We start from the raw sequence: 22,802 nt of genomic DNA, 5'->3' as shown, positions 1-22,802 counted from the left end.
CACACACACCTCTCCTGAAACCTGGACTTGTTTTGTGAATTTTGGGACAATTGTTCAACAGGTACTTTGCAAGCTGACCTTGTGATTGTGTCCTGATCATGCTTAGTAGCTATGAACAGGGAATGCTACGGGATCAATGTTACTTTGTGAGTGGAAGAGAAGTTCTTTGTAGTAATTTTTAAAATCACATTCATTTATAACTTGTTTCATTTTTCCCACCACCAATGTCTTCTAACATTCTCCTAAGAAATAGCAGCACCTGTTATTTGTGGTTTTGCATATCTTTCCTTGCATCTTTTCTCACCACAAAGGAGAAACTCTTGATAAAGTCTTAGTGCCATCAGTGTTGACTTTAACAAGTGTTATGTTTTTGCTGGGTATTAGAAAAAATGTTAGAAAAGTGGACCTGATTTTATAACAAGTTGCCATTCCTGTACAGGCAGTGAAGACATACCTTTCACATTTCTTTCCTTCAGATAAGCAAGGCTATAGTCTTTAGTTGTGCAATGGGGAAGGAACATGGTGAGAAACAGTGCAAAACTTTCTGGGAAAACGTGTCTTCTACTGGGAGCCTTTTTACATCTAACCTGATGCTTTCTGCAGACAGGGTCACACAGGAGGAGAGAGGGCATAGTGTGGCACAGCTAATGGGATGCATATTAATTGCAAGGATTGTAACATTTTTCAGTGGAGTACCAGTAGCTCATGTGAGTGTTAGAAATGAGAGGAAGCATCTTGACAGGAATGAATGCCTGGTGAGTAGCATACCCCAACCATGCTGGATCTTTTAAACTTTGGTTTTTTTGTTTGAAACCAGTGAGAAGAAGCTTATCACAGATGCCCTGAATAAAAATCAGTTCTTGAAGAGACTGGAGCCTCACCAGATCCGAGATATGGTGGAATGTATGTATGAAAGGACTTTCCAGCAAGAAAGCTACATCATCAGGCAGGGAGAGCCGGGCAATCACATTTTTGTGCTCAAAGGTGAATACTGCTTACTTGTACAATGCACAAGTGCAAGAAACAGGCAAGTAACGTAGAAGTCTTTGCAGGAAACCACAATGATGATGTTTGTGCTCTTAAATTTATGCTGGCCCTGCTGAGGGCAATGCAATTTTTACCCGTCACTTTTATGAAACAGACTGAGAGCAACAAAAAGAGTCTTGGGAACTTGAACCTTGATTTAATGCTATTTTGTGATCTCTTTCATTTCTGAAAGCCTAGAGGCCAGCAAATCCTTCCTGTTGTAGGTACAGTCAACCCTTTCTTCTCCAAAGGAAGAGCAGGTATAATTTAAAATACAGAAAACTGGTCAGTGGTGAAGGCATTTCTGAAATAAACTTACTTTTCAACATTCATGAGAGCTTATACCAGTTTTCTGTGTATGGGAAATTGAGAGATGAGGTCTGAGTTTACTGTTGTCAAAGCTTAGAATTTTTTTTAAAAACAGCTGCTTGTTTTTTCTGGGGAAAAAACCCAACAAAACAAAAAAACAAGCTTTAGGATAAGAAAACTTTCCTAAAATATTGCCAACAGGTCTGAAGTAATCTCACTGCAGTCGTCTGTGCTGATTGCTACCGTGCTTACACTCAGATCACAGAAAAGCCATAGTGGAGCCCAAATTTAACACCTGAAAGTTGCTCTGAGCAGCAATACTCTCTTTCATCATCTCACCATTAAAAAATAATCAGTATTTGTGATTAATTTGCATACTTCATCAATTCTGGACCAGTAGAAGGCCCAGAGGCTCATATGAATTAGGCTTCATGCTGTATGTTCTATTGAGGTAGGAATATTTAAACCAGGAGCATACTGGTATATGTTGGAAAGCACATTTTGTCTTCTGGCTTCCTATGGATGGGTTAGTTTGAAAAATTGATGGTAGCTGTGTTAGGATAACATAAATGGTGCACGGGGAAAGAGGAGGTAGGATTTGTAATCGGGTAGTCATATTCTTACTAGACAAAATAATATTTTGAAAAACAGATGAAATACGAGGAAGAAGTTGTGCCTCTGGAAATTTTTCCAGCACATTAGACCTTTTTTGAGGAGTCAGTGGGTGTCTTGGAGAGAATAGGGCCAAACTTTTAGAACATGTTTAAAGGAAAGGGTTTTTTGGGCCATAACCTATGAATAAATTCAGACTTTCTTTGACTTTTGCTAGGTTTGTAGTGAGGCTCAAGGACAATTTCTTAAAGGAAGATTTGATGTGCTTTTAGTTTTTCTGCTCTCTCCTTTGCATTCTGCACATATATACACATATGTGTGTATGAACAGACAAACCTCATGAATAATTTCTCCCATGATCACTATTTTAAGACATATTTGTCTACACTGCACTAGGCTATCTGAACCAGTACTGTAGCAAAGGTTTATCCCATCAGGATTTTTTTTTTCCATGGCCTTTTTAGTGTTGAAAAGTTTATCTCAGCTTTTTCTCCCTTCCAGAGCAGATCTGTAGATTAGCAATACCTTTAAAAAAAAAATAATTTCTACTGGTTTGTGTGTGTGTTTCAAAGCACTATTTGTGTCGTTGCTTCCATTCCTGTGTTCGAGGGAGTGGCAAAGGCAGAAATATATCTATTTGTTTTCCCTTCACTCTGTGCAGCTGAGCTCAGTTTTAATGCCTATTATCTTGGTTATTTTTGACAGAGGGGAGTCTGGAAGTATTTCAGCAGAATAAACTACTCTCCTCAATACCTGCGTGGACAGCATTTGGTGAACTAGCCATTTTATACAACTGCACACGCACTGCCTCTGTGAAAGGTACCTAAGGTTTATTATGACAATGTTGCTCAAAATGAAAACTATGTACTTTTGTGAAGTCTCTGTTATAACTTTCTTTGAAGTTTTCATTTAATAGAAGTCTACATGTCCAGATTATCTACAGGAAGCTCAAGTTTGCTTCCTTGAGTTCTTTCTGCTTGGGAACTCTAATAATACTATGCCATGAATGTAATCCCATCTCTAGCATGACCTTTGATAAACAATTAGGCATCTCCAAAGTATGCTGGTTAGCCAGATCTGTACCAAACTAACTGCTAAGGAAGCATTATGTTTTAATGTTGAGTGATTTAGTAGCAGTAGTGGTCTTTGGCTCTTATGTTCTTGTGTCAAATGCAACCATGAGGGTGAAATTACAGCAAGTTTGAGAAGATATTAGAACCATGGTGTTTTTATGGAGCAGATAAAGCCTAATTCAAGAGGAAATAAAATAGGTACGAATAGGTTGCTTTTGTACTCCTTTTACTTCTGTATCATTAAGTTACTGAGTCTTGCCAAGATCTATTTGCACCTGGCATTTGCGACTAGAACTCGGGAGAAGATTTGAGTTTGATCTCAAATGTGGCAGTGAGAGAGATGAAACTTCTAGCTGAGACATGCTGCTTCTCTGAGGCAAATACTGGCTCTTGCTTTGTGTTTACCGGCTGACCAGGATGGAGTTGTTAAGTGTTGCTTTGATACAAATATCCCTCTTCCTGAGTAAGACTGGGTATTCACCCATTAAGTACCCCTTGATTCCTTTTCTCACCTGCCATAATTATTCTGTGACAGACCAGTAAGTGACCAAATATGATTAAATTTATATTTTTTTCCACTCTCCACCATTCCATAAATATTACTAATTTCTATTCTTGTCTAAATCTGCAGGAACTTTGAACCACCAGTAAGTATGAAGAGTTCATGTTGACTTAAAAAGAAGGAATAAAACAAGAAGTTGTTCACTTTAAAAGCTTCTGGTCTTTCTTCCTGCACCCAGTTTAAGCACTTAATCACTAGTGACTGCAGAAGCAAATTATGACATGTAATCTGGTTTTCTTGCTGCCTGATGAACAGAATAGCATCAATAATGATTATTTTTCTTACTAGCACACTGTTCTACTTTAATATGTTCTCTATTTTTCTTTTTTGCCTGCTGTATAGTATTACCATTATAAAGTACTGTTTCTGCACAGTAAGATGTCATGCTGCTTTAGACCTTTGTTAACATTAATTGGTTTTGAGGTAGAACAAGAATTGTCCAATTATGGACAAGAAAGGGTGTTTGAATATGTAAATCACTGCAGGAATCCACCCTTCCCCAATAACTGTCCTATGTTTCTTGTTGTGGAGGAAGAGCAGTACAATGACATAACTGAGCATGACTAGTAAATACATATGTGAAAACTCTTTCTTGATGCTGGGTCTAGTGACACCCTTTACCTGCAGTCTTTGAAAACTGACAAGTGAAGGAGTTTAGCCAGACAGCATTTCAATGGCTGCTGCTACCCAGCAGCCTCTTTACATGCAGTGGCTGCATTTGAAACTGGGAACATGATTTACTCCTATGTTTCTGCATTTCTCTTTCTCTATCTCATCTAAGAGATTACAGGCTTTTTTTCTAGCTATTTAATTATTTAGTTTAGGTGCAAGATACAGGAAATGCATTTGTGGTAGCTTGGATACGTGCCATATTTTCTTCATGCAAAATAAACTGGAAGATGTTATTTAGGAGAAAAAGCTCCCTATTTGAGCTATTTTGATAAATGGCAGTTAAGACCACGTGTATATCAGGGTTAAGTAGAAAGACCAAAGACCAATGACTGTGCATCATTTTAAATCTGGCATTTTTCTTTCCTGTGAAAATGATTCTATGTTTATGATAAATTGAGGAAATAATTGCTCTAAATTTTTCTGTAACTTTCCTTTATCCCAGAGAAAACAGTTTTATTCCTTCTTATGACAGAAGGAAAACTGCTGAATATGGTGTAGCATCTTTTAAAAGAAGAGATTAAATTCAATAGAATCATCTCATTTTGTCTAAAAAACTAAAAAGTGCAGTGTGCTCTGTTGTGTCAATGATTGCACACAGAGGCCACTTAGTGGTTTGCATCTTTGATGCTGGATCTTATGCATGCTTACTGTATTAATATTTTTATTACCTTTCAAAAGATAATCATTAATGTTTTGATTACCCTTTATTCCTTTATAAAATAGCTACATTGGAGGAAAACTCTGTGGAGATCACAGGATTAAATGAAATGAAATGTATTTCTTGACTTCTGTTGTTTCTATTTTATGGCATATCTCACAAGCATGTGATTTGAATTAGAGATGTATCCAAGCCATCAATCTTTACCTAGTAAGTTTTGAAAAACTTCAGCCAAGTTTTTGTTTCTTTCATATCAGCTCCTTTGCAGATGACGTTGCAGCATTCGAGTGCAACGACTGTCTGTGATTAGGGGTAGCTCTTCACGAGCATTCAGCCCTGTTTGTAGTCATAGTAAATGGCTGGGTTTTCAAGGTTACTCAGCCTGGGAAGTTGCATGGGAAGTGCTCTGTGGAGGAACCATTTGGAAATCTGTGCCTTACTTTAGTGAGCATTATTTAAGTGGAAGCTGAATTCTTTTAAAAGTCTGATTGCGGTCGGTGCTGGATATTTTAAAATTTGGCCTTGGGCATTTTGAAAAGCTAGTCTGTCTTGTACCATGACCTGATACTGTAATATCTTCCATCAAATCCTTCAGAAACATTGTTGATTTTGTTGTTGGCTTTTGTTTTCTTAAAGCAATCACCAATGTTAAAACATGGGCATTGGACAGAGAAGTGTTTCAAAATATCATGAGAGTGACAGCACAAACAAGACAAGAGCAATACAGAAACTTCCTTAGAAGGTAAATTAATGCATTTCTATTTCTAATACTGGTTTGGGCTACTTCCTAAGGTACACAACAATACCGCATCTGTCTTAGAGAGAGAAAGAGGCACTCTTAATGCAAAGGGCCTCAAAAACCTGAATATTTACCTCTCTTGATTTTTTTTAGGATTCACAAAACCATTTTTCTCATTTTGATTGTTTTTCTCCTGTATTACATTAGGAAATAGCAATAAGTGCTTGAACGCTTTTAAATAATTGAACAAATGTATAGGAAGGCTACATGGCTATAAGTTAAAAATATATTAAATAAATAGAGTTAAATAAATACTCCAACTAGAAGTTAATTTGCTATTGGGGTAGATTAAGGAGTATTCCTCATCCCTTGGAGACTTGAATATGAGAACTGCCTGTCTCTATTAATTTATGTACTAATTCCAACATAAATTACTAGGAAATCTGCAGAGAGTAGAATAATTGTCTCTCCTGCAGGGAACACTGAGAGTTGTACAGTGCTTTTCCTTAGGAAAAAGATCAAATTAGAGATTCCAAACCATAATTAGCTGATTTCATATTTTCTTTCTTTAACAAAGAATGACCATTCTGTTAATGTTAATTCAAATACATATCTCAAGCCTGGCAATGCCTAGAATCTCCCGTGTGTTTTAGCATCCATCTCCAACTTTGATTTCTATGAATACTTCTTTGCTGAGCCTGAGTAGCTATAGAGTACATGATAGAGAGAATATATATATCATATAGAATAATCATACAGAGAATCTATATATCATATAGAGAATATGATTTCTGAACTTTTACGAGTCTGAGTGCTCAGGATGGGAAGTTTTTTCATTCTTACGAACAAGTTCACTAAGTCATCACTATAGTTGGATTCTCTTTTAATAGTTGTCCAAGTAGTACTAAAGTTGTTACCTTTGTCTGATTTTGCAGTCTCTGCAGTACATTTGAAAATATATTATTGGATTACCACAATGTCTTGGTTTTGCAATTAATGGATTCTGTATAACTGAATTTTGAAATTAGTCTATGTGCCCACTAGAGTTTCTTCCCCTACTGGAATAAAAAGTTGATTTACAGACTGAGCAATGTTTGCCACATTTCTAAGTTGTAAATTGTGTGATTTCTGTTTAACTAAAAAACAAGATAAGAATGCTTGAAGCTCCCAAATTAAGATTTATCTGTAGATTATGTGTTTTGTATAGCACCACCAGTTTAGCTAGTTATAAAATGTGGTTGTACAAATTATATAGATAAAAAGAGATCATGAAAAAAGTGTTAATGAAAAGTACTTCTGGGTTTTTTTGTTTTGCGTTTCTGTTTTCTGGAAGTGTATCCCTGCTGAAAAACTTACCTGAAGATAAATTAGCTAAGATCATGGACTGCCTCGAGGTGGTAAGATACTGTTAAGTTTTTCTAAATAATATTCAGTAAGCTTTCAAAATAACAAAGAAGAATACGTAAGTAAAAACAAAACCAAAAAACAACTAAGCTTTTTTTAAATATTACGTGTTTTTGGAGTGGTCAGAGTGGAATTCCAGGTTGGAAAATAATAGTATTTAGTGTCATAAAAGTAAGTTTTATCTTTGCCATCGAAGGAGTCAAACAAGTAGATAAGAGGATGTATAATCTGGCCTTTATTAAGATTAAGCACAAAGTTGCTGTCCAGGTCTCTGACTTTTTTTTGGTAATCATGCTTTACTTGTTTGCAACGTGCATATGTAATAATTTCATATACCTTCAACCACGTACACTGCAAAATATAAGGGGAAAAAGGCCTTAGGACTTCAGTGTATGAAATCAGCCAAATATCTGTGTGTCTTAGGGCTGCATCTGCCAGCAGCCTTTGGAGGTAAAGGCTTGATATATAGTCATAGCTGTGATGTTTTCCAAGAGCAGTGGTAACTATTAATGCTTTTTGTGTAGGGAAAGTCTGTAGGAACCCCAGTCTTGGAACAATTCTGCAGATGGAGAACAGAAGTTCCTCAGAAAACTAAGATCCTCAGTCCCAACAAGTCAGAGGAGGCAGCTAGAGTGATGCATGGCCATAGCACAAGGGGGTGAGGAGATTGTGGTGTTGGTTATGTGAAACAGCAAAGGGCCGTAGCACAGCAGTATCCTAAGCAGTGACTTTTTTTTTTGTTTGTTTGTGGGATTCCTGGCAAGGGAGGAGGACATTCAGGAAACACTCAGAGGGGGAAAAAAATGTGGTGGTTGTTTATGAGGAACAGATCACAAAGCTGGAAGTTAGCATGAAAAAATGCTTGATTAAAAGTTAAACAATTAGGTGATGAAGGCAGGGTTCGTTAGCAGAGGCAGAAAAGTTGATGCTTTGGTAGCTTGCAGTAGATGATTTAGGCATTCCCACTGAGGTGTCAAGCCCAAAATTACTTTTGGAAATGGGATTTTGTTTTGGAACTCTTTTAAGAGCTTTTGATATTTTTTTTTTTTGACTCATTTTCTCCTGCTTCATAAGAATGATACCAGTGTTAATAGTTTTTAAACAAATCACATTCTGCTACATTAAGATACGCTACAGATTGTTCACAATGCTTTATATAGTGAAATGCTTGCATATTATTATGGGATGCAACATATGCATGAGATATGAAGTTAAACATCAGTGGAACATCCAGATGTATTAAGAACTCTGCATAGTAATCAGAATTTTCAAAGAGGCTAATGATATATTATTGGACAATATTTTCTCTCTCTTCCCCCCCACAGGAGTACTATGACAAGGGAGATTATGTTATTCGAGAAGGAGAAGAAGGAAATACCTTCTTTATTATAGCAAAAGGAAAGGTAATATATAATAAACCTAACTCATACAGCAATACATGTATTTCAAAAACTACCTTGAGGGGTGTGGTTTTCAGTAAAATCTGTGCAGGGTTTTTAATGTCATTAAAGTATGTCCTTAAACCTCTCAACACTGTAGCAGAGATGTAAAGTCAATTTTTTGTAAATGAGATTTGATCCTATGTCTTCTCCTGGATGTTTCAATATCTGATGGGCATGACATAAACTTGTGAAGTAGCTAAGAAATTATGGAGTCCTAGGTTTAATGGAGAATGGCCTTCTAGGTGACTCAGGGCCTATTCCTTTCATTTAGGAATAGACCCAGAGATGTACGGCAGCAGCCTTTATCCATCAGCTGTTACACTGGAGGCTGACACAGGACTCTAAAGAATCAAATCAGGAGAATTTTCATCCATAAACTTCCAGTAGGGGTTTCAAGATTCCAAAACATGTCTGTGTTTGGAGATATTCTGGTTTGGTTTTTGCTAATGGGTGTGGGCATCAGCAGAATGTGTGCTACTATGGAAGTGGAGTTTCATGATGTTAGTTAATATTTATGGAGGCTATGTGTTTAGCTGAGAAGACAAAAAGCTCATACGATGACTGCTCACTGTGGGAACTGAAGTATTTTTCAGTTTTTCATTAAAATGTGACTTATTTTGCTCTGTTTTAAAAGGTATGAGAAGAAAATATTTGGGGGGTGGGCAATAATGAATATATTCATTTTTCCGTCTCTCAGCAAAAATCAGAGAGGTGTCAGGGAATGTTTGATGGTTTTAATTTTCGAGAGGAAGAAGTAATTATATATATTTATTTCTGCAGCATTACTGAGTTTAACACATTTATGAAACACACAGAAAAGAAGGGGAAGCCATGCAATACTTTGAAACTTCCCTTTCTAAGTTTTTGTTCCTGTACTTTCTAGGTGATAGTTACCCAGAGTACTGCAAATCACTCGCAGCCTCAGCTGATTAAAAATCTACATAAAGGAGATTACTTTGGAGAAAAGGCTCTCATTAGGTTAGTTCACATTATCTGATTCATGATGTATAGTATTTCAATTGACCTATCACTATGGTTCAGATTATACAACTCATGGCTGTTTTGAATATGATCTTTGTTTTGATTGTAAGGTCAGCTGATGAAGGCAATGGCTGAATTTATCTTAATGTTTTGTTTTTCTGCAGAGAACTTGAAAGTATACCCTGTTATCTACCTGTGGTTTTTCCTGAAAAAGTCAAATACTGGCCCTCTCTGCATTGTTGCTTATTGTTTATATTTCAGTAAAAGCTGTGATGGAAACTTCTGCCAGGCTCTATATGACCCCTAGCATGGATAAGTTCCATCATTGCTGGGCTGAGTTGTTGTTTCTGTGCTGGTGCCCATGATAGTAGGAAACAGAGAAAAGGAGTACAGAGAAGATATGACCTATGAGACAAATAGCTCATATAGCAGGTGTTTATGTGGGTGATTGAGTAGGGATCATTTGGTCTCTGGAATGTTTTATATCTGAGGATCATTTCAGAAATGAGCAGTAAATCCTGATGTAATGCTAATTACATCTCATGCTAATTTCTTGGAAGGTTGCTAAAGGATGTCATGATCCAAACCCTATTGAAACTGGAAAAATACTGTGCTAGACTATAATAATGACTACTAAAATGCTATAATTGTGTATTTGGTTCAGCAATATTAATCCAGATACAGGCTGCAGAGGCCTTTGAGGAGTTTCACCTATAGCAGCTGTGACCCTCCATGAGTACAGCGTGAGGTTCTTTGAGGATTTTGATACGCTTCTGAATTCTAATCTGTTTCAATTCTTAGTGATGATGTCAGATCAGCAAACGTTATTGCAGATGAACACAATGTGGAGTGCCTCGTTATAGATAGAGAGTAAGTATCATGCTACAGTTTAATGAAAATTTGCATCCTCTTTCAGTAGGTTAACGATAAGGTGTCACTGTAGGCACAATCACTATGTTTTCTTAAGTGAATACTGAATGAGTGGTTATGCTTTTGGAATACTGAGCTGTGGCTGTGCTTTAGACAAAGACCTAATGAAGAGAGGCTCACAGAAGGTGCAGGAGCACAGAAGATTAAGAGTAGTTCAGAGTTATTCTTTTCTTTCTCTCCTTGTGGTGGTGATGTTTCACATTGATTAAGTGCTGTTCCTTGGCTCAGGGAGCAACAAAAGCCTCCGCATGTCCCTGGTTTCAGGATGCCCTTTTGTCGAGGGCGACATGCAGCCAAATTCCTGGTTTTGTCAGGTAGAGGCCAATTTTACCCTTCCTAAAATGAAAATGTGGAAGAGAGCAAGCTCCCAGTGGAAAGTGAAAGAGCAAACCTGCATTTCTCAGGGCTAACTGTAAGGGTGATTACTTGGAGTGTGGACAGCCACCATCCTTTTCCTTGCTGAATCCCAGAAGGTCTCCTACTGAGGGCTAAGATTCTACCCCAGCCCTGGAAATGGCATCTTGGCCTGTGAATGCATTTTCCTCTTCTCTTCTTTAGCTTGTTTAAATAGGTTGCAGAGAAGCGTGCCATAGCTGGTGTGTTCTAGGGGAAGGGGATACCAACAGGATTGCAGTAGGTAAACCAAGGGTTGGCGTGGCATTGCTGGAGGGTGGCAATGCTGATGGGAGTGTTTATACTCATCCTGGGAGCATGGAGGACTCAGGAGCCTCTTTGAAATGCTTGTACGACAATGCACACACTATGAGAAACAAACAGGATGAACTGGAAGCGTTGGTCAGCTCCCAGAGCTACGATATCATTGGTATTAGTGAGACTTGGTGGAATGAGTCGCACAATTGGAGTGCTGGGATGGAGGTCTACGGGCTGTTCAGGAGGGATAGGCCGGGCAGGTGAGGTGGAGGTGTTGCGCTGTACGTAAGGGAGAGGTTTGATTGTACAGCCCTTACAGTTAGGGATGATGTGGGTGAGAGCCTCTGGGTGAGGATTAGGGGGATGGAAAACAAAGAAGATGTTGTAGTGGGTGTCTACTACGAATTACCCAGCCAGGATATAAGCACTGATGAGTTATTCTATAGGCAATTAGGAGAACTTTCTGGATCGGTAGCCCTTGTCCTTATGGAAGATTTCAACTTCCCAGACACCAGTGACGAGCAGATCTTAGAAATTTTTGTAGGAGAGAAGTTCTTATCACAGGTACTCAGTGAGCCAGTTAGGAAAGATGCCTTCCCAGACTTGTTATTTGTGAATAGAGAAGGACTCATGGGAGATGTGATGCTGGTGGCTGTTTTGGCCACAGCGATCATGGAACGGTTGAGTTTAAAATTTTTGGTGTAATCAGAAAAAAGGACAGCAGAGTTGCTACGCTCGATTTCAAGAAAGCAAACTTCAAGCTATTTAGGGAGCTATTTAGCAGAGTACCCTGGGAATCTGTTTTTGAGGGCTTAGGAGTCCACAGTTGCTGGTCAGTCTTTAAGAACCACCTTTCAGAAGCACCGGAGCAGGCAATCCCACTGTCAAGAAAGTGGAGCAGAAGACCAGCTTGGCCAAACAGGAGGCTACTCATGAAGCTCAAGAGGAAAAAGAAGTTGCACTATCTTTGGAAGCGAGGTCAAGCTTCACAGGAAGATTATAGAGCTGTGGTTCATATATGCAGGGAGAAAATATGAGAGTCCAAAGCTCAATTAGAGTTGAAACTGGCCAGTGTTGTTTCAGAAAACAAGAAGGGCTTTTTAAAGTATGTTAATAGCAAAAGGATGTCTAAAGAAAACGTGGACCAATACTTGTTTAAGACTGTCATCTGACTAATAGGGATGAAGAAGAAGCAGAGCTATTCAGTGCTTTTTTTGCCTCAGTCTTTAGTAATACTGGTAGACCTTCGGCTGCCCAGTCACCTGAGTCAGAGTACCTACCACAAGTGTGGGAACAGTGACTATCTATTTCTGGTCACTGAAATTGTAAGAGATCAGCTGAATGTTCTCAATCCCTGATGGGATTCACCCCAGAGTACTCAAGGAGCTAGTGGATGTTATGGCAAGACCCCTCTCCATCATCTACCAAAGGTCTTGAGAGTCTGGGGAGGACCCCACTGACTAGAAGCTGGCCAATGTTATTCCAGTCTACAAAAAGGGTGTGAGGGAAGACCCAGGGAACTACAGACCTGAGAGTCTAACCTCAGTTCCTGAACAAATTATGGAAAAGGTCATACTAGGTACTATTGAAAGGCATTTAAAGAATAATGCAATCATCAGGCACAGTCAACACGGGTTCACAAAGGGAGAATCCTGTTTAACTAATTTGATATCCTTCCATGATAAGACTACCAGCCTAGCAGATGAAGGGAAGGTAGTGGATGTAGTTTTTCTGGATTTTAGTAAGGTTTTTGATACTGTCCCTCACAGCATCCTTCTGGACAAGTTGTCCAACTGTGGGCTGAGCGGGTTCATGGTGTGCTGGATGAAGAACTGGCTGAAGAAGGGCAGGGTTCAAAGGGTTGTAGTGAATGGGGCTACATCTGGCTGGTGAGCAGTCACCAGCGGTGTTCCTCAGGGTTCAATTCTAGGGCCAGTGCTGTTCAATATATTTATCAACAGTCTGGATGCAGGAGTTGAATGCACCATTAGCAAGTTTGCTGATCATACCGAACTGGGAGGTGCTGTTGATGCTTTTGAGGGATGAGAGGCCTTGCAGCGGGATCTAGATTGATTTGGAGCATTGGGCAGTCATGAAATTTAACAAACGCAAGTGCCGGATTCTGCACCTGGGATGGGGTAACGCTGGGCACAAGTATAAACTGGGAGAGGAGTGGCTGGAGGGCAGCCCTGCAGAAGGGCTCTGGGGGTGCTGGTTGGCAGCAGCTCAATAGCAGTCAGCAGTGTGTGCCCCGGCGGCCAGGAGGGCAAAGCACCTCCTGGGGTGCATCCAGCACAGCAGAACAGCCGGGCAAGAGAGGCGTTCAGCGCTGGTGCGGCCTCACCCTGAATACTGTGTGCAGTTCTGGGCCCCATAATTTAAGAAGGATGTGAAGGTCCTTGAATGTGTCCAGAGGACAGCAAAGCTGGTGAAAGGGCTGGAAGGCGTGTCCTGTGGGGAGTGGCTGAGGACTTTTGGTTTGTGTAGTTCGGAAAAAAGGAGGCCAAGGGGCGATCTCATGGCTCTCTACAGCTTCATGAGGAGGAGAGGTGGAGAGGGAGGTGCTGAGCTCTTCACCCTGGTATCCAGGGATAGGACTGTGGGAATGGTTCAAAGCTGCTCCAAGCGAGGTTTAGACTGGACATTAGGAAGCATTTCTTTACCAAGAGGGTGGTCAAACACTGAGACAGGCTTCCGAGAGAGGTGGTTGATGCCCCAAGCCTGTCAGTGTTCAAGAGGCATTTGGACAATGCTCTTAATATCATGCTTTAACTTCAGCCCTGAAGTGGTCAGACAGTTGGACTAGAGGATCGTTGTAGGTCCTTTCCAACTGAAATAGTCTATTCTAAGTCTATTCTTCCCACAGTACTGTTACTCACCTGTGAAGTGGGAGAGGTGATCTTAATTGCTTTGGCACTGTGTACCAAGGGCTCTATCCTTTGGGATGGAAGGACTGACAGCCTGGACTCACACCAAGCTGATTTCTGTGGTAGGGTTGGTGGAACCACACTTAATAACCACAGTGAGCATGGGAGGCAAAGTACCCCCAGACAGCTCCAAATTACTTAAACATAACATGAAATGACCTAAGATCAGGCATTCTGTCTCCCTACCCTCTGGCAAAGCAAGTTTAGTACTTCAGCTGGTCACCACCTCTTCAAAGCTCTTGAAATTTGTACTGTCAATCTGGGTCATGACTTAGAGGCAATGTGAAGCCTTGGTGCAGCAGCACAGATACTCGTTTCTTTGTCTTTCCACTGTATGTTCAGTAGTTTATACTGTTTTATTCATGTGTTTAGGACATTTAATCAAACTGTTGGAACTTACGAGGAGCTTCAAACTTACCTTGAAGGTTATGTGGCTAATCTGGCTCAGGCTGATGAAAAGCGACATGCGAAGTAAGTCAGATCATTTGTTAGGCACATCTTTGTAGGTAATCATAAAAAAGAGTGATAGATATGTAAGTAAAATCATGGTGGTAGTTGATGGAGATGGGCCCCTAGGAATGATAGCAATCACTATAATAAAACTGTCTGTACATGCTTATAGAGTCAAAGAAATTTTTTCTGAAACAAAAAATACATAGAATCTCAGTATATTGACTTCCAACCAAGAATTCACTCTATCTCAAGAAAACTGAACACAGAAAGGAAGTGTAAGTGTGCTCAAATAATTTTTTGCATTCTGATGGTAAATTCTTTGACTGGTAAAACCCCTAAAGGTCAACTTTAACTCCCAATTGAGTTAATGAAACTGTATTACCATAGAAAAGACTAATTGCCATTTTAAATAGAAATAAGCAGATATAAAAGAAACAGTTTATATTTAATGTTACAGTGTAGCTCTAGTGGTATTAAAGAGTGCTTTTAGCTGTGGACCACACTTTTAGTTTATCTGCCTCTGATTTCAACCTGAGCACTACTGGAAGTTTAGCAGAGTATGTTCTTCTTTTGTTTAGAAATATAGCTGCATTTTTATTTCTGATCATTCTACTGGAACTGGTACACAGTCCTTCAGAAATTGGTTCTCCAACTTGGAGTGCCCAAAGTTTTGCAGCTGACTGCATAATTCGGAACCTCACCATGGATCAGCTCTTGAAAAAAATACTGTTGTTTGTACTCAGTGAACTTCAGTAGCATTTCGCTTCTATTTTGCTACTTCTGAGGATGTCCAGAAAGAAAGTGCTTCTGCACAAAGTAAAATAAAGATTCTGTTAGGAAATAAGAAGGCTTTTCTTTTATTTTTTTATAGGAGTATTAGAGTACTGTGATACAGGTTGCTGGTAAGGAAAGCACTAACCTATGTTAATTTTCTTAATGCAGAGGAAGATCTTTCTGTGGACAGTTGACCAGAGAGGTGTCTTTGGAGATGATAGAGCTGAAGGAGAAAGTAGCCCAGTTCCCTCCTTCCCCATTCCAGAATTTAGAAGTTGTCACAACTCTGGGTGTTGGTGGGTTCGGAAGGGTTGAGCTTGTAAGAGTTTGTTTTAAACATATTCAAGTAGTTCTCTGTCTTAGATGATTGATTTAACTGCTGAAAAATGTGAAGGATTATAATCTGCATGCTTGTGGCTCTCAGCAGAGGTAATTCTATATAAAGCAATGAATAGTTAAAAAAATATTTTCAGGACTTCAGTGTTCAAAGAAACAAATCCTTTCTTGTGTGTCTTCATCTCCTGCTGTTAAAAGACATATATTTATCAGTTTGTGTGTGTGTAGTTTATACAGGTGTGCCTACCTGCATTGTGTTCCCTGAATTGCATGCCTTTTCCCAAGATTCTGCCTGGACCTGAACTAATCTTCACCATCACATAGTCTGTGTTGTTTAAATTGCTTTGGCATGCCCCACAGCAACTATAACCAGTGTGATCTAGCTCTGAGCTGTGTTGACTTTGAAATTTCCAACAATCTCTAATGGCTCTTTTGAATCATATTCAGTAGCATGAACAGCTGTGTTTCTGGGATGCAAAGAGCCTCGTTAGACTAAGGTCTTAAATTCCACTCTTTGTCTGAGTAGTAAACATCTTAAAAAATAATGAACGCTTCTTGTGCAGGGTGCTGAAGCTAATGGTAAATTAAAGGAGGCTATGTGACTTTAGTGAAGTCAATAATCCTTTACAGTAGCTAGACCATCAATTGTTTTATTCCAATTCATGCTCCACAAAACAAATTTCCACGCAGGTTTACTGCCATCTTGGAAATTCTACATCATCACCTGAATAATAAGCTAAAAATTGAATTCTCAGCCAGCTGTAGAACACCGATAGCTGCTTCTTTGGTTTTCTGGAAGCCCTGTTTTAACTTCCATCATTTTATTGCATGTTGGATAATATTTCAGTGTAATGCCAAATGATCTGTAAATATTCTTCATAAACTACCTCTGCCTTTTGTTGTTTTGTATCATGCTAGTGTTTAGAAATCTTACATTGAAATTAAGACCCGTTGTGGTATAAACTCATTGTAAAATATAGTACCTATCCAAATTGCTGCTGTTTTGTATACATACAATGAACACAGGGAGCGTTTCTTTTAATTTTACAAGTGGGGAGTGAGACACTCAAAAGATCTGATGTGTGACTTAAAATCGTACAGAACAGTTCTTCAGAAAATCTGGAATTTGTCCCTCGTTAGAGTCATCAATTTCAGTCCTGTGCTGTGTTGAAAAAGGCGGATATCAGTGTACCTATTGAGAACAGATTGGTAAAACATCCTTTCTTTCCCTCACATGTACTTATCATTTTTATTCACAGGTTAAAGTGAAAAATGAGAACATGGCTTTTGCTATGAAGTGTATAAAGAAGAAACATGTAGTGGACACCAAACAAGAAGAGCATATCTATTCTGAGAAGAAAATCCTTGAGCAGATATGTTCTCCATTCATTGTAAAGTAAGTTGACCATAAGGTTTCCTTGAAAGTTGACCTGCATTTGACCCACTGGACGGCATTATTAAGAATGAGGTTTGGTGTATATGAGTTCTGGAGAAAAGACATTTTAAGTCTCGTGTTTTATTTTGTTTTTCCTAAATTGCTGCTGTTTGTCTCCACAGACTATATCGCACATTCAAAGATAGTAAGTATGTATACATGCTACTGGAGGCTTGCCTTGGAGGGGAATTGTGGAGCTTGCTGAGAGACAGGTAACAGCAAGTGAAGTAGAACCTTGACCTTTAAAGTCACCAGTCAGCTCCATATGTCTGCTGAGTAGGTTTTCTATTCAAGGGCTGTCCAATGAAAAGACGTTTGATTCAGTTTTCACCCGCATGAGTGATGTACTGAATGTCAGTGCAAAAAAAGCTGTTAATGTTCTGGGTGTTATATGGTACCTGGTTAATGAGCAAGACATTTTTAGAAGTTAACTGTCTGCAAGGATGGTGATTATTTCTGTTTCAGAGGCAGCTTTGATGAAGCCACTACCAAGTTCTGTGTTGGGTGTGTGACAGAGGCTTTTGACTATCTACATCACATAGGAATTATCTACAGAGATCTGAAGCCAGAAAACTTGATTTTGGATGCTGAAGGATATATAAAACTGGTAAGCTGTAATCCTTTTGTAACGTTATCCTTTTGTGCCTGTATCCTGTTTCCTTGCAGGGGGGATATAAATAGGATGTAATTATAGTACCAGGATCCCAGAGTTTAATAACCCTTATGCTTCAGTAGAAAAGAGGGCAGGCTACTCATTGCACAGTGAGAAACAAAGGCATTGCAAAGCCATTGCAAGCCGCAGACAAACTGGGGATTTGCAGCCTCTGAGAGCTCTTGCCACAGCATAAACAGCAAAAATAATTTCTCTCAGCAGCCAATCTTAATGTAAAGGCAGGAACTACATCTCCCAGATGCAGAATTACCTCCCTGTCCAGCCTCGAGCAACTGTGTGTTCTACATTATCTCTGTAGAGAGCTCCTGCCATACTTGACTGTGACCGTGAAAAGTGTAAAGAGAATACCCTTCAAAGAGCTTGAAATATCCACTCTGAGGACAATAAGCAACTCACCATTTTCCATGGGCTGTAAATCTCATGTCCTCAAGGAAAGCATGTGTTGTTCTATCCAAACGGAAAATAATTCAAGAAATTACTCGTGAGAATAAATGGATCTGTTCTATAACATTTGGTAATCCAGTGGAATTACTTCTTTCTCCTTCACGACACCACCATGTACATTAGCTGTAAACTGGCAACTCTCAGATCTTTGCAGGAGGTGAGGAAGCAATTAAGACCTTAAGGCTTCCCAGTGTAAAATACCTCTGCATTATGCAGCATATGTTGGTTTTCATCAGGTTGATTTTGGATTTGCAAAGAAGATTGGATCAGGGCAGAAAACCTGGACGTTTTGTGGAACCCCTGAGTATGTTGCCCCTGAAGTCATTCTGAGTAAAGGCCATGACTTCAGCGTGGATTTTTGGTCCCTTGGGATTCTTGTGTATGAACTCCTTGCTGGCAGGTAAGTGCCTCCTACTCCAAGTTGTTACCTTGTTTGTTTGTTTGTTTGTTTCTAGAAATGTTTTCAAGGTTATTTTTTTAAATAAAGTTTTGGTTTTTTCCCCATCAGTAAATAAACAGGAATAACTTGCAAAATGATACTTCTTTTTGCCTCCTATACATGTCTTATCTTCCATCATTTCAGGAACACCATGGACAAAGTGTGGGACATATTCTCAGTTCTGGTTTATCCATCCAAGGAAAGAGACACCGCCTATAAGTGGCTGGTGTAGAGCTCCTTTAACTGATAATGTTTTCTGTGAGGAACAGACTGTTCTTTTCCCCTTTAGTGGGTGACAGGGTACAATAGGGTGGATGAACTGTAAGCAGGACTCGTTCTTTGTCTCCATCCACACTTCCGTGACAAGTCTTTGTGAATGTTCAATTATATACAACAACTGAAATAAAATACAGCATAGAAGCTTCTCTGAATTAGGCTGGAGGCAGAGCTAGCTTAGAGGGGCACATATAATCATGCATTTTCCCTGGTACCTGCAGGCAGCTCCTCAGCTTCAAAGCTTTGTAATATCTTAAACAGACTGAAAGGCTGAGGGTTGTAAAACTAGGAAGGTGGGGTTTTTTCCATATTCTCAAATATTTGCTTTGATGAGAAATGGCCACATCTGCTCTTGCCAGCCATTCCATTTTTCAGTGTTGCTTTCTTTTTCTAGTCCACCATTCTCTGGGGCTGATCAAATGATGACATATAATTTGATTCTCAAAGGCATTGAAAAGCTGGATTTTCCTAAAATAATAAGAAGGCGGCCTGAGGATTTGATCCGCAGACTCTGCAGGTAGGAGAAGCACTTTGTGGCAGAGCCTGGGTATAGACAGATTGAGCTATTTAAGATTCAGACTGGAGTGTTGAATTCCTGACAACTTTAAAATTAAATTTAATTTTAAATTTAAAATTGTTATGCCTGGCATGGTCTATTCTGATTATATTCAGTACACATGCGTGCCTCTGAGCGTGTATCACACCTCTTAGTCTGCACAGGTATCATTTACAAATGTAGGCTCTGGGCTTTCTCTGTAGCTGTGAATTTTTTTGTGAAACACATCTCAGGGAAAACTTAATTTTTGGCTAAGGAAAGAGCTAAAGAATATAATTTTGTTATCAAGTGCAGTGTTTTAAAACAATGCTTCCAGAATTACTTAGACATATAGCTCCTACGGAAAATGTAGGGCCCTTACAGACTAACTTTAGCCCTCTTGAAAATGTGCAAAAAGGTGGTATTTCAAAAGGGCCAGCATAACTCAGAAGCATTAGTGCATAGTGGCGTGCCCAATCTGTGGCTGGTGCCACTGCTGACTTTGAACTTCCAGCTCCAGTGGGATTTCATCCACAGCACTAGGAACAGTATACACCATGTTTGTGCAGCAGGACTGAAAGGACTTCTGTAGCTGCAAATTTTGGTCTGCCTTCTTTTGGAACTCATGGCCAGAGCTGCTGGCCAAGAGGAAAAAAAAAAAGGTGTGCAACTAAAATTCAACCAGTTGATTTCCCTCTGCTGCTTCTCACAGCAGAATGACACTGTTTTGACTTCCTGGAAGGTTTCTCCACCTCAAAAGAAAGGAGCAGTGAGCAACACCTCATTATGTCTCCTTATGAGACCACGTGTTGTGTGCAAGCTCCATCCCTCTGTAACTGTTAAATGCAAGAAGTTAGGACCTTTAATGCTCTTTTAAAAAAATAAGAACATTTTTTTAATTCTTACCTTTATTCTTTTTCTCTTTTTTTAAGGCAAAACCCTACAGAAAGATTAGGCAATCTGAGGAATGGAATTAATGACATCAGGAGGCACAGGTAAGTGAAAGAGACTGCCAAGAAGAAAATCTGTTTTTTAATTTGAAAATGTTTTTAATATTTTAGAACCCAGTCCAGTAAACCTATAAAGCTGCAGGCACTTCCAGGCAGATTGCATGAGAGATTTCTGTTGCTATAGAGTATATTTGTGACTGCAGCAAGCAATGATATAAACATAAATCCTCAGCATGTTTATCTAGAAACATCTTGTTGTTTACTGGTTTTGTCACAGGTTGCTGATGCAGGAGTTTAATTCAGTTCTCAGAGAAATCAATGCCAGTTCAGCATCTGCCTTCCAGACCTCCTGACCCTTAAATAGTTGCTTTTTAAGAATGGTAGTTAAGAGCTCCAGAGCAATATTAGGTTTTGTCCTCTTTCTTCTAATGAAAGTCCTCTGTGAATTAAACATTTCTGCTTTTTTAAATGAGTTGTTTCTAAGCCCTGCACTTTGTGCTTGGGAAAAGAAGTGCTTTGACTTTTCTGCTTGTCTTCCTGTCCTGATTTCAGCTGGGATAGAGTTAGTTTTCTTCTAGTAGCTGGTATAGTACCGTGTTTTGGGTTTAAGATGAGAATAATGTTAGTATCACACTAATGTTTTAGTTTTTGCTGAGCAGTGCTTACACTAAGTCAAGGACTTTTCAGCTTCTCATGCTGCCTGCCAGCAAGGAGGCTGGGGGTGCACAAGAATCTGGGAGGGGACACAGCCAGGACAGCTGACCCCAACGTGGCCAAAGGGCTATTTCATACCATATGATGTCATGCTCAGCATAGAAACTAGGGGGAAAGCTGGCCAGGAGGCTACTGCCGGGAACAGGCTGGACGTTGGTTGCTTGGTGGTGAGCAAATGTTTTTCATCTGCATCACTTATTTTTCTTGAGTTTTATTTCTCTCTCTTTTTGTTATTTTCCTTTTCATTACAATTTTTAAAATTTTTAATTTTGGTTTATTTCAATTATTAAACTGATCTCATCTCAACCCACAAGTTTTCTTACTTCTACTCTTCTGATTCTCTCCTCATCCCACCAGAGGAGGGGAGTGAGCAAGCAGCTCTGTGGTGCTTAGTTGCTGGCTGGGGTTAAACCACAACAGTCCTTTTTGGCACCCAGCGTGGGGCTTGAAAGGGTTGAGGTAACAACAGATCTGACCAGAGTGTGTTAAAACAAATTTGTTATAAGCATTCATTATAGTAGTTTAATAGTCACTGGTCACAGTGTTGATTTATTTACTCTCAGAGTTGTCATGCTTGTTCTCAGAGCTGTGTTATGTAACACCTTACTTGCTGTGTATGTTCCCTGTTGTGCTGTTTATCACCTCTGGGGGCTGGATTAAGGCTATCATTTTGATGTGCTGTGTAACACTGGCTTATGATATGATAAAATGAGGCTAGTACTGGTATTTGCTACTCATCGTCTCCCTACTTTGGGAACCATCTCTCGGAAACTATTAATATTAACTGGGGGATTCCCCATCCCTGGAGGTGTTTAAGAGTCGGGTTGACCCAGCGCTGAGGGATCTGGTGGAGTTGAGAACAGTCAGTGTGAGGTTCATGGTTGGACTGGAGGAGCTTCAAGGTCTTTTCCAACCTTGATGATTCTGTGATTCTCTGAATAATTACACCCTTTACATTTTCTCCTCAGAGAGCCAATCTATGGGGGATACAAGGGGAGACACTTTGCCCCGCTCCTTCACTTTCCTTTTCTCCTTCACCTTTCCCTTCTCCTCCAGGCTAGTTACAATAGCTCTTGAGAATTTTGGATATCCTTGGGATGTTCAAACCAGCATGTCCTTATTGCTATGTCTCCTGAACATGTTTCAGGTCTTGTTTGAGGTTAAACAACTATTTAAGAATACCACCCAGAGATCTGCCCCAAGGCTGGAGAGTTATGAGTGGCAGGGTGTGTGGGATAGTATGGGCAAGTACCTAGGACAGTGGGCACGACCAGCGTTTTGGAACTCCACCCCTGAACAACTGTAGAATCCTGAAAAACTAGTAAAATACTTGGAAAAAGTATACTGTCACCCTAGCAATTCCAGAGACACAAACCGCTACCACAGGCTGGGGCCTGGCCCATGCCTACCGAGCTCTGTTCTACACTATCCAGTACTCTCAAGGGGAAGAGAACATCTCTGGATTTGACAACAAAACAACAGGCACTGCACCTACTCCAACCCCCGCAACAGGAATTGCAGCTAAACCAGAGAACCAACCCATGCCAGTATCAGTCGCCCCTATACACAAAAAGAAATACCAGATACAAAAGTCAGCTCATTTAGTGAGGGAAGAAACTCCTACTAAGAAGGGGAAGGAGGAAGAAGTGGACGAGGCAAGCTACTCCAAAAACAGGGCCATCATGCAAAGAGGAGGAGGAGGCAGAACTCATAAATGAGGCAGTAACCACCCGATCCCTATCCCTGAGTGAGATGGGAGGTATGCAAAAATATTTCAGCCATCATCC

General features: G+C 39.7%; 1 protein-coding gene across 4 annotated transcripts in view; it reads left to right on the top strand.

Annotated features, from left to right (window-relative positions):
* The window catches only part of PRKG2 (protein kinase cGMP-dependent 2), a 44,523-nt gene that overhangs the window by 7,826 nt on the left and 13,895 nt on the right, over positions 1 to 22,802 (top strand). For 2 of the 4 annotated variants that reach the window (XR_012623237.1, XM_074823930.1), the window contains exons 2-16: positions 818 to 984; positions 2,653 to 2,766; positions 5,549 to 5,654; positions 6,985 to 7,048; positions 8,381 to 8,458; positions 9,381 to 9,475; positions 10,280 to 10,348; positions 14,359 to 14,457; positions 15,382 to 15,532; positions 16,809 to 16,945; positions 17,107 to 17,196; positions 17,450 to 17,591; positions 18,338 to 18,501; positions 19,211 to 19,333; positions 20,284 to 20,346. Coding sequence is in view for 3 of the 4 variants with exons in the window: in XM_074823930.1 (XP_074680031.1) it covers positions 818 to 984; positions 2,653 to 2,766; positions 5,549 to 5,654; positions 6,985 to 7,048; positions 8,381 to 8,458; positions 9,381 to 9,475; positions 10,280 to 10,348; positions 14,359 to 14,457; positions 15,382 to 15,532; positions 16,809 to 16,945; positions 17,107 to 17,196; positions 17,450 to 17,591; positions 18,338 to 18,501; positions 19,211 to 19,333; positions 20,284 to 20,346 (1,662 nt within the window). In the remaining variant the exon portion in view is untranslated. Of the gene's footprint in view, positions 1 to 817; positions 985 to 2,652; positions 2,767 to 5,548; positions 5,655 to 6,984; positions 7,049 to 8,380; positions 8,459 to 9,380; positions 9,476 to 10,279; positions 10,349 to 14,358; positions 14,458 to 15,381; positions 15,533 to 16,808; positions 16,946 to 17,106; positions 17,197 to 17,449; positions 17,592 to 18,337; positions 18,502 to 19,210; positions 19,334 to 20,283; positions 20,347 to 22,802 lie in introns of those variants that run through there. The other 2 variants (XM_074823931.1, XM_074823932.1) reach the window with 2 other exon arrangements.

This window comes from Strix aluco, chromosome 4 (assembly GCF_031877795.1).
Source record: "Strix aluco isolate bStrAlu1 chromosome 4, bStrAlu1.hap1, whole genome shotgun sequence".
NCBI classification, from domain to species: domain Eukaryota; kingdom Metazoa; phylum Chordata; class Aves; order Strigiformes; family Strigidae; genus Strix; species Strix aluco.
Note: the sequence above shows the minus strand (reverse complement) of the source record. Positions and strands in the feature narration are given on the sequence as shown.